An 11,095-nucleotide genomic window follows, 5' to 3' on the forward strand; every position below is an offset into this window, starting at 1 on the left:
CAGGAAAACCTGCGGCCTGAAGAAGGGCCTGTCTGTAGCCAGTTTGGTGGTTTGGGAAAAACAGCCACCAAAACTGAAAAAAATATTTCTCCCTCTACCCACAGCCTTGCTTATCCCATCTAACACAGGGATGGCACTTGAGTAGAGAGCATCCTTTAAAATCTGTTCTTGAGAAAACAGGTTACGTTGAAACGTGCAGTTTGGAGAGACCAGCTGTGCAAGATAATCAGAAAAAGACACCGTTTCATCAGAAAAATTGCTTGTATTTGCATGGATTGTTCAATATAGATACTGCCCAAAGCAGAACGGTCTGCACCGCTGATTCCAGGAGGGAGCCAGGGATGGGGCGTTGAAATGGGTTTGCAAAAAACCTTCACAAGAACATTTCCTAATAACATGACAGACTGCCCAAGCCTGCCCAGGCTTACCATCACCCATTTCCCACCACAGTAATGCATGGCAGCAAATACCCAAAGGAGTTCTGGGAAGGCTGACAGTCTTTAGAGTAAAAGGTTTACCAGAAAGCTCAGCCTCTACAGTTCCTGCAGTCCTGCTCAAATTCTGTTGCATCATGACAAGGATCAGGAAAGAAGTTGTGTAACGATGGAACGTAGCCTGGGAGGGGCTGGTGAAAAGGTTTTCTCATTATGTTCAGAAATATTTGGCAGCACTGAGAGAACACTGTTGAGTAAACCTGGCAACAGAAACACCAGAGAGAAGAAAAATCTTATCAATTTAACATCACCTTCTAAAACCATGCAGTTAACTCCGAGCCCTGCATTAAAACCACCCTATGATTTTCCCCTCCAGTGCCCCCCATACACGTCGGTACGGCCTACCAAAGCTCTAGAGTCAAATCCATCTCCGAGCCAAAGCATCTCAACCAAAAGCTGATCATGTACCCAGGATGAATGGGTTCCTATTGCTGTAAAGAAACCCAAACCAGGCTGGCAAAGACTGCTGTGCTGTGCCAAAGCAGGAGCCCTGTGCTCCGCAGAGCACGATGTGCTGTGTCCAGCCCCCAGCGCCTGTTCTCCCCAGCCCAACTGACTCAAATGCACGCATTGCTGTGCCAGGATTTTAAAAATTGCTAAAATGGAGCGTATTTCTAAAAGGACACTTGGGGTCTGCTCTATGATCAGGGAATCAGTCTTCTAATCACCTTTAAAAACAGCCATAGCAGCCTACAAAGAAAACACCCAACACCCTGCATGGCTGCTAGTGCCCCATAGGAAAAAACACAACCATCTTTCTGTCCTTCCTTCTCATTAAACACATTCTCAGCTACTCTTTCTATCTGCAGCATTTCAGAACCTGAACAAGGACCAGAAGCATCTAAAGAAATAATATTTATCTTGTGCAGTCCAATCACTGCTCACCATATCCCGAGCGATGCATACAGCACAGAGCCCAGCTAGAGGTGGACACCGCTCCAAAAATCACTTGTTTGTTTATTGACCCTCCAGAATTCCCTCTAATTTTCCTACTCACCTGCCAGGCTACGCCCTAAAATCTACTTCAAGCCCCTTCCTCCAGACTGTGAGGTGCTCAGACATGTCTGAAGGAACCAATACCGCCCAGCTTACACCAGCCAACACAAGCGAGCAGAGTCAATGTGATGGGGTTTGTACAGCCTGCGTTCACACCTGAGAGCCAGAACACTCAAGGATAACAGTTTTAGAGAATACAGGATCCACAGCAGTCAGCAAGTCCCTCTTCAAGGGAAATCTACACCGTTGACAAAATAAGGTAGTTCACAAGCGATACAGACCACGTGTAAATACCCCGGTGACAGCGTCAGTAGCCATTCTGCGCTGACGGGTGTCTGCTCAGCAGCAAGGGGAATTCTGCTCCTCTGTGGCTTCACATTTTTCTTGCTTGCTTGATATTGAGTAACCATCAAGTCAAGAGGATATTCGTTAACTCTACTTACGTTCTTACTTCAAGTATTTTACAACACAGAACAGCCAATAAGAAAAATGGTAGCTTCTCACCTATTTTATTTAGAGGAGAGCAAGATTTTTAAACAATAAAATTTTAAAGTGTTTGTTTTTTGTTTTTTTTTTTTAAAAACCAAAATGATTACGTAGTGTTGCAACAGAGCTCATATGCAAGACTTATGCAGTAGGTCACCAAGCTTGGCTGACCTCAACCAGTACTTCCAACCCTGCGAGCCAAATCCGCAGAACACTGTAGAAGAATGCAACGGTTTGACACAAGGGGAAACATTTTAGATGCTTAGCATAAGTAATATTTTCAGAGAAGCATGGACTATTTTTACCAGTCCAACAGGAGGAGAGCTTATTTCCAGCACAACACTGCCGATTCCTTGTTTAAACAATTTGCAGTTGGGCCACAAAACATATCCTGGATGAAGCTTTTGTAAGTAAAATTGTCGACAAGTGGCCTGCAGCTGGGAAATACTGCATCTCTGGATGGAGCACACTGCCAAATTTTCAAGACCTTCTAGAAACACGGAAAGCTAGGCAAGCTGATTTCAATGGAGGCTCAAACAATATCCATCAAGGCCATGATAGGAAATTAAACTTTTAATCAGATTTTTGGTGGACGTTTCAACTTCATGCCTCAGAAAACTCTACAGGTGGTGGCCAGATATCACCTGCTGGATTGTCATCTCCTTCTGTACAAGGAACATCTCTTAGAAGATGGTCAGCAGCAACAGGATTGCAAAAATATGCTTCACTACCAGGTACTCAGGTGGAAAGGTAACCAGGAAGGCCAACAACTTCCTTGAGTGATTCCCCTAAAGAAGGGACATGACATCTGCAAAAACAATGGGGTTTGAATTTATGGAGAACTGCCAGGGCTCACGGTTTCAGATCACACCACATTTCAACATTTACAACAAGCGATGTGCAGAAATGCAAACAGAGAACTGAAACCCTGCTCCAGCCGTGTGCAACGCGTGCCCCTCCCAGCACTATGCAACTATTCTTAAAACACCTCAGGGTGCCTGTAATATCTGCCAGTGTTACAAGATACTCGTTTCATAGATGTGAGAAAATCCAGGAGCTATTGTCTGTGCATGCACACCCCTCTCTGCTTTCCCAGTTAGTTATTGTGCAACCACACACCCAGAGCCATGCAGAAAGGTGGCTTTGGACACGGTATAAGCCAATATTTTAAGATAGATGTTCAATAAACAGTTAATGAAAAATTATTAAGCTCCTTGTGCTGGATCAACAGAACCAGACCCTCTGTTAGAGCAATGAACAGCATGAGGAAAAACACCGAGTAAGACCATGAAGGAAGCCACAGGTCTCATTTACATGGCAGTATTGCACTTCAGCACTGGGACATTCACAGCAGCTCAGCCAAGAGCCTCTTAGACTAAACCAAAATACCACGCTGGATCAGAACCAAGATCTGGTGTTTTGTCTCCAGGAGCCACAGCGGGAGATGCTGTTTATGGAGGGCACATGAGCCTGGCCACCATCAGTGGTTCAGTTTCAACACTGAACCTTGGGGGACCTGCTGCTGACGAGTGACCATTAACAGCCAGGAAGCAAAGGGTAAGGCTAAACCAGCTCCAGAGAAGGACCTTTCTTCCACTCACAGTTAAACTGCTTTCTCGAACAACTCTTTGAGGGAATCCTCATGAAGGCAGTCTGAAAACAGCCACATCCATGCGCTCAGCACCACCCGCCTTGCGCTCCAGCAGGTCTGCCAGCAGGACTTCACAACAGCTCCATCGCTTTTCCCAGCACGCTGCACTGGCCCATGCACACAGTGGCCCGATTCCACTGGACCATGATAGGGGCGCAAGTCGGATCTGCTGGTTCCCAGGACCCCCTCTGTTGCCCTCTCTAGATGGAGCGGGGCTGGCAACCTTTCAGTCCTCAGCACAGCAGCCCTTTGCAGTAACACACGGCATACCCTGGCCAGCTCTGCAATTGCACATTCAACTTCCTGCAGTCCTGTGGGTCATATACCATCTAATCCTGGGCCCGTATTGACATCCAACTTGTTTATCTGGTCAAATACTTCCTGTTCACTCCTTTATATTTATATAGACAGACGCTATATCCCTGCCAGTAGCAGCTACCAAGGGTTTCAGAGTAAAAGGTTGGGAGCAAACGGCTCCAACACAACCCAAATGAAAGCTGCTCCCCTGATTCAAGGCCGTTGCCAGTGTGTGTTCCCAAGCAGGAGAGCTTACACAAACCCTCACCTTGCTGCTCAGCCACGGAGCAACCACACAAGTGTTGCCCAAGTGCCCAAGTTCTTTACAGACTTGACTTAACAGAGGAGAAAAGTCCCATTCTGCCTATAGGAGCGGGATTACATGTTATTTGAGCTCAGCAAAAGCTACTTCCAGGGAAAATCTTCAATAACACTGAATGTCCTCCCGCAGAGGCACAAGTCCAGAGGTGTTTCTGAATGGCCAAACCACAGGAGACCACAGACACTGTGAAATGAAGTGGTCACCAACCTTTAATACCTGTCCCCTTCCTTCGTTGCACTGGAAAGCAGAACAGCACGAGGCTGAGAGCGCTTGCCGGCTCCCCGCTCCTGCCCTGTATCCTATGACGGAAAAGGCTCCGCAGAGCAGGATTGGGCTTGAGATCTCCAAAGCATCAAACCAACATCCTTCCCATCATCTCCCTGCAAACCAGCATGTGTACCTGACAGGGGCAAGTCAAGCTCTGCTTCAGTCAGCCCTTGGAAAGGAAAAAAAGTAAAATGGCTCCATGCCTGCCAGCTGTCTGAGTAACATGATGCTCAAAAACCTGACTCACAGCATCCAGGAAAGCACACCCCACGCACTGGAAGCCCACAGGACAGTACCTGCCTGAAGAAGGTATTTCACTGCTTTCACATATTTAGTTCATCCCTTTGGCACAAACCGCTCACCTGGCAACCATCTCATAGATTTCACTAGTAATAAAGAGGTCATTGGATGCAGCATGCAAGTGCGAGCCATTAACAGAAACACTCGAAACAGAAGACCTCAAGGTATGACAGCAGAAAACCGGCAGATGCCAGGTCTCAGCACACACACATGTAGCCTTTGGGAACAAGCTTCAAACCACAATCCCTGTGTTTTCCAGCCCCTCAGGCCAAACCAAGATGGGTCAGCACCATCTTTGTATCTCATCTACAACAAACCCAGAGCAGGACAATCAGAGTGATTACATGAAATTGGTTGATTTTGAGTCCAGCATGGTCTTGCTCTAAACAGCCCACAGCTGAAGATTCAAGGACAGGTTGGATGGGGCTCTGAGCAACCTGATCTAGTTAGCGGTGTCCCTGCTCCTGCAGGGGGGTTGGACTAGATGACCTCTAGGGGTCCCTTCCAACCCAAACCATTCTATGATTCTATGATTCTATGAAGATGGAGACTCCATCCACCAATGGAGAAAAGCCAGGGTGCTACACCTGAGGACAGGTCCCTCCTGTCCCAGTTTGCACTTACATATGAGCATCTGAACACAGCAGCTGTTTGCATTAGTGCCACAGCACTAACCGTACTGGTTGGTGACTGTCCCAGAATGGGGAGAGGAAGAATTCCACCAAAGAAATCAGGAAAGCACATGATCTGGATGTGTCCGAGATGTAACAGCTACTCCCTTTACTCCTTGCTTTAATACCAGGTTTCTATTGATGCTCCCACCATTCCCACTCTTGCACTACCATGCAGCTTGGGTCAGGGAGGGCCCCACAAAGCAGAGATGTTCTCATTTGGAGGGACATTGCTATAAAGCATTCAGGCAGATGCAGCCAGTTCTGTAAACCCCCTCGTGGGCTGGAAGATTTCACAAAATCCAGCTACACTTTCTGAGCTACAACTATCATTGCCCATGAAGGAGGGTACAAGATCCATAGCTTAATAAAATGCAAGTACATTCAATGTATTTTATTACCTACTTTAGGTGCACCTAATCTGCCCAATTTCTAGAAGCAGAGCATTGTACTTACTGTCCAGCAATGCTTCCAAAATAATTAGTATCTGCCAAGACCACCAATCTATCGCTCCGCTCTCAGCACACGCAATGCAGAGATGATATGGATTGCTGAGGATGCACCCCAGAGAGCCCCTCTCATTTCCAGGACTGAGTGGGGCCACCCCTTTTCCCATAGAGAATCTGATCAGGGAAAGGAGCTGTGCTGAGCCTGGTGGTGCTGTGAGCATAAACCAAACACATGGTAACTTTTCCACAAAGTTTCTCACTGCTGTAGCACTTACTCGGAATTCCCTACAGAAGCAATTGCTCCACAGCAGTAACAGGGGAACAGCAGCATGGGGTATGGCTGTTTGGTAGCACCTGCAACACAGCTTTGACTGCTCTCAGCAGCCTGCAGGCATGTGCCTGCAAATGTGTCTCAGCAAATGCAACCTTCCCAGTGGTAATTTTTTTATTCTTTAAACAAGCTGTGTTATTTAGGGATGTGTTTTCACTGCCAGAACAGTGTTGAAAGACGGTGCATCACTGGAAGTATGACAAGTCATCCAGGAAGTTACCAAAGAAATGAAGAGTCAGTTTGGACAGGACACTCCAAAGTCCTGAAGCCAGTGGGACGAGCAGAGCCGAGTGCATTGTGTAGAAGCTGGCTACAATTAAGCACTTCTGAAAGTCTTGATCTTAACAGCCAGCATCCTCAGTCACAGCATCTGCACATATGACAGTAACGGAAGACTGACACCTGCGAAGATATCTAAAGAGAAAAAGCAAAACGCAGTGCTGATCTGGATTATGCAGACCAAGCACTTTGTCCTCGGCCGTTTAAGGCAAGATTATTTCTGCAAATAGAAGAGGTCCAGACCCTTATACAATTGAAACACAGCTTCATCTGGCTTCATTCTTGACTCCAGGATGGCACATTCCAGAATTCCAGCACTCCATGGTGAGAGACAGCCACCAGATCGAGGTGCACCAGCGGCCCACAGGGACCCCAGGAACCAGCAAGTGTGGTCTTGTCCCATTTGGCCCCAGCAGCACGTTTAGACCAAACCGTTGTGTTTGGCAAACTGTATCCTCTCTGGAAGGCCACTGTCCAAAAAGTATTTCTAGTTTCCTAATAAAAACCTCCAAAGTGCTCCCAAGTAGTGCTCTGCTTTTTTTTTTTTTCTTTCTTCTTTTAAACACTGTCTATAGTTGTTGGCTTTTTCCTTGCAGAAATATTTATTGGAAGAAATTTCACAGCTACAAGCCCCTAAATTCTTTATTAATTTTTTTTTTTTTTAAAAAAAAACCCACCTTCTTCATTTTATCTTTGCATGTCACCTCTGTTCTAGGCCCAGAATGGGAACCATAGCCAGTTATTCTTTTGTTTAAACAAAGCTCCAGTGAGCTCTGGCAGCCTTTACTATCTTTGTTTCTCCTTTCTAGATGTGTTATTTCAGATGCAAGCGTAAGAAAGCAGAAAATTGATATGCTCTTCCAAAGATGGCAGAAGCCAGCAGCACCCTGCTAAGCCTGCACACCTAGGCTACAGGGAGGCTAAAAATAAGTGTGCTGAGCTCGACCTCCTGTCCCATCCCCTGGTCGTGCCAGGCACCACCAATACTGCAGCTGGGCTGACTGGTTTGAGAAACAAAGGCAAGAACTTAGTGCTTCAGCTATGCACAGGTTACACAAAGAAGAGGCTTCATCCAAGTACCTTCACACCCCAGGGTCTAATTAGAGAGAATTTTGCAACAAGCGTTTTGTTTTTTTAATTCCCACCTGGTTATAGTTTTACCTCCACAAGCTGCCCAGGCTGATGTTTATAGGAGATTATGAACAGGCACTTCAGCACAGCACTAAGGGTTTGTCCACATGACGCAGGTACGCCTTCAGCACAGCGAAGGCATACTGTGCTCCTGCTCTAATTAGCAGTACCCACTGCAGATGAAGTCCTCAGCACTGCTTTGAGTCCCCTCCAAGTGCCCTCATTGTCACAGCCAGTTTGTCCAGTGCATTTCCCCTGCAAGGCCCACGAAAGCCCATGTAGGTACCTACCTGCACAGTAACCTCAGCATCACTGACTGCAGCCTTTCCACAGAATTATGAAAGAGATTTCACTTTTGAGAGCAGCACTTTATCAGAAGTATTTCCTGGAGCTTCTGTTCCTTTTTAGCCCACATCAGCAATACCAAACAGAGAAAGAGGAATCAAAAGCAGCAGGGACAGAAATGTTCATAACGTTCACAAGCAGCAGGAGATACTATAGTGAAACAAGGAAAATGCAAGTGCATTTTGCATAGCAACTCGGGGTGGTCATTTTTGAACTACATAGCCCTAACAGCACTGAGAGGATGATACTGCAACAGTAACCGTCACCTATGTACAAATTCTGCAGCATGAAGCAATCCCGGGTACTGCCCTTTGTGCTGAAAGAGCAATCCCACGCGCCTTGGGATCAAACCCTCCGAGAGGAGCGGATTTGGGCAGTCCTGGACCAGCAGCAATGCAGGAACCTTCAGAGCAGCTTGGCCATAACAGATGCAGATGAACTGCTTCAGTTCCTCCCAGCCCAGGCAAAACTTGAGACAGCCACAGCCAGCAGCACACAGCAGCTCCGAGTTTTGTCAGGACCTATCTCTTCTCAGAGACTTTCGGTAACGCCTGGACATGTTATTCACCCCTTCCCTAAGAAATTCCCTAATCTCTCCTCCTTGAAAGCAAAGATCATGATCTTACATCTTTTCAGAGCTCCCAGAGCCACGCAGTCACTGACACCTTGATGTGATCTCAGCACCTTCTGCCATCTAGCAAACCACAGACATTCTTAGAAGTGCGCAACTGGCCAAGGTATTTAAAACATCCAAGTTTTTCCTAGGAATTCTCTTTGGCTTTCAGAGGCTATCATTTCTTTTTTGACCTTTCACACAGTATGAAAAGTCTCAAGTGGTTTAAGAAAGCAGGCTTGTTCAGTAGAGCATCAAACACAAAATGTGCAAAGACAAGACAATTCACATTTTGTATTGAAGAAAAGCCTGTGTCCAGGGAGGCATGTGCATGCTCCTAGAAGAGTATTTCTGAGTCACAACCCGTATAGCTCCACTTCCTCAAGGCCCCAGTGCCACGAGCTCGGTACCGCATACATCGCACTCAGCATGCCTCTTCCATCCCTCCCACTGGCATTCCCGGCCAACAGCTCCAGACACCCCAGAGCCAGGTCACCTGCGACAGAAGCATGCTACAAGACTTTATCCCAAAATAGTCAAGGAAAACTCTCTACTAAGGAGGAAGAGACACTTTATTTTTCAGCACTGTGAACACCACAACACCTACCATTTTAATATCCACTGCAAGTTTTGCTCAGCATCACAAATGTCCTCAACAAAGGCTGCCAGAATAGCTAACAAGAAAAATCTTCATCAAAACTAAATTTAAGCTGTATGCCGTTGCCTGTCACCCAAAGGTTTACACACAAAAACAACACACCCGCTCCCTCCATAAATCCCAGCACAGCTGCCAGCGCTGGCCTACCAAATGGCTGTGTTTGCTGGCACACCTTTACCTGAATGAGTTTACAAAGGAGTTTTCATTCAGAAGCTGCAGTCATTTTACATCTGAGCGAGTTAGAGGGTGTACTTAATTAGCAGGGAAGTAAATACTTTTCACCATTTCAAATGTATCTCACCAATATGATCATTTGCTATGCCATAAGTGTAATTCTTCTGCTGAAGCAGAAGATGTCTGGGTAGAAGCTCTAGTACGAGCCTGATTTTACAGTTGCAGCCAGAACTACACTGGTGTAAACACATTCCTTTCTGTAGCAGGGTAGCCCCCGGTCACCTTTACACCAGCCACACATGGGGCGGGGGGGGTGACTGTTCAGCTGCACAGAAATCACGTAGAGCATTGCTCATTAGAGCATCTGGTATTTTCATATTTTTATTGCAATGACAGTAAGACTTCTCCAGCAGTTCCACCGAAGAGACTCACCATGACCCAACAAGTTACTGCATCCTAACAAGCAGTACATTTCATTTTGCTTCTGCACTGCCACAGTCATACCCACACAACATAAATGCATGCTAGTTCAAGGGGAACAGCAAAACGCACAGGCAGGCAAGGCACTGTTCTCAGTTTGGGGACGCAGCTGTGGTGCCAGCTGAGCTAGTTCTGCAGGGGATCATTAGTTCTGGATCTCGGACATCACTGGTGAAACCAGTTTTGCATCAATATGAAAATGTCGAGTTTCACATGGCTTTTAACACCAGTAACTACTCTGGTAAAAAACATACAAACATACTGGAAGTTAACTTTTCTTCCCAAAGGTAGCACAGAGAAGGCAGCCTTTGAGAGCCACAGCACTACCCACATTCAAGTGCAAGGAATCAATATATATGCTCAGGTTTTCGAAGAACCTTTCTGCCACAGGAGTGGAAGTTTGCCAGACCCACAAAACATGAAAACAGGAGATCTGGGTTTAATTTGGTTTTTGCTGCTGGATGTTAGCTGTTCCTCTTCCCACACCTCTACTCACACCTACCTGCTTCACAAGGGAACTGTGGCACCTGCCTCAATACCAACCATCTGACTGCTCTTAGCTTTTAGCAGGTACAGCCACAAAACAGAGCAGGCACTGCTATGCTGGGCCACTTCAGTGCATCCCAGGATGGGCAGAGAAGCTCCGCTGCTTAGCTCTTCTCAAACACACAGAAAGCAAGCACCTGCTCTACCTACCTAAAGCCTCTCAGGATTTACCATGTTTTAATTCACCTCTGTAGAAGTCAACACTGTTTGTACACTTCACATGATATTGGTACACCTTCTACACCGTAATAAAAACAGAAATTTACCAGTAAAAAGCGATTTTGTCCCCAAGTTTCTTCTCGTTGACATTTCTGTCCAGGAGGTTGTAGCAGATGTTGGTGGTCGCCCCTTTCATCCACTCAATGAAGATCTTCCCCTTCGTCACATCGAAGTTGTACTTCAGAAAGGGTCCCGTGTGCTGACTCTTCCAGTAAAACTCTTTAGCAATGTCACCCCAAAATTCTGCAAAGGCAACGGCCAGAGCTCGTGAGCCAGAGGCAGGCAGGGAGAAGGCAGATGGCACCTCGGGAACCAGGGGGGCGGCCCCCACGCTCCTGCACCCCACGCCCGGGGCTCGCCGCGGCACAGCGGCCCCATCGCCCCCG

The 11,095-nt window shown here is 46.7% G+C and overlaps 1 protein-coding gene across 2 annotated transcripts in view; it reads right to left on the minus strand.

Annotated features, from left to right (window-relative positions):
- The window catches only part of ACSS2 (acyl-CoA synthetase short chain family member 2), a 30,931-nt gene extending 19,984 nt beyond the window's left edge, over nucleotides 1–10,947 (minus strand). For both annotated transcript variants that reach the window (XM_035892907.1, XM_035892906.1), the window contains exon 1: nucleotides 10,757–10,947. In XM_035892907.1, coding sequence (XP_035748800.1) covers nucleotides 10,757–10,845 — 89 coding nt within the window. In that variant the 5' untranslated portion in view covers nucleotides 10,846–10,947. The remainder of the gene's footprint in view (nucleotides 1–10,756) is intronic.
- Between the last annotated feature and the right edge of the window lie 148 nt (nucleotides 10,948–11,095).

The sequence above is a fragment of the Egretta garzetta genome, unplaced genomic scaffold (assembly GCF_000687185.1).
Source record: "Egretta garzetta isolate BGI_Z169 unplaced genomic scaffold, ASM68718v1 scaffold24, whole genome shotgun sequence".
In the NCBI taxonomy this organism is placed as follows: domain Eukaryota; kingdom Metazoa; phylum Chordata; class Aves; order Pelecaniformes; family Ardeidae; genus Egretta; species Egretta garzetta.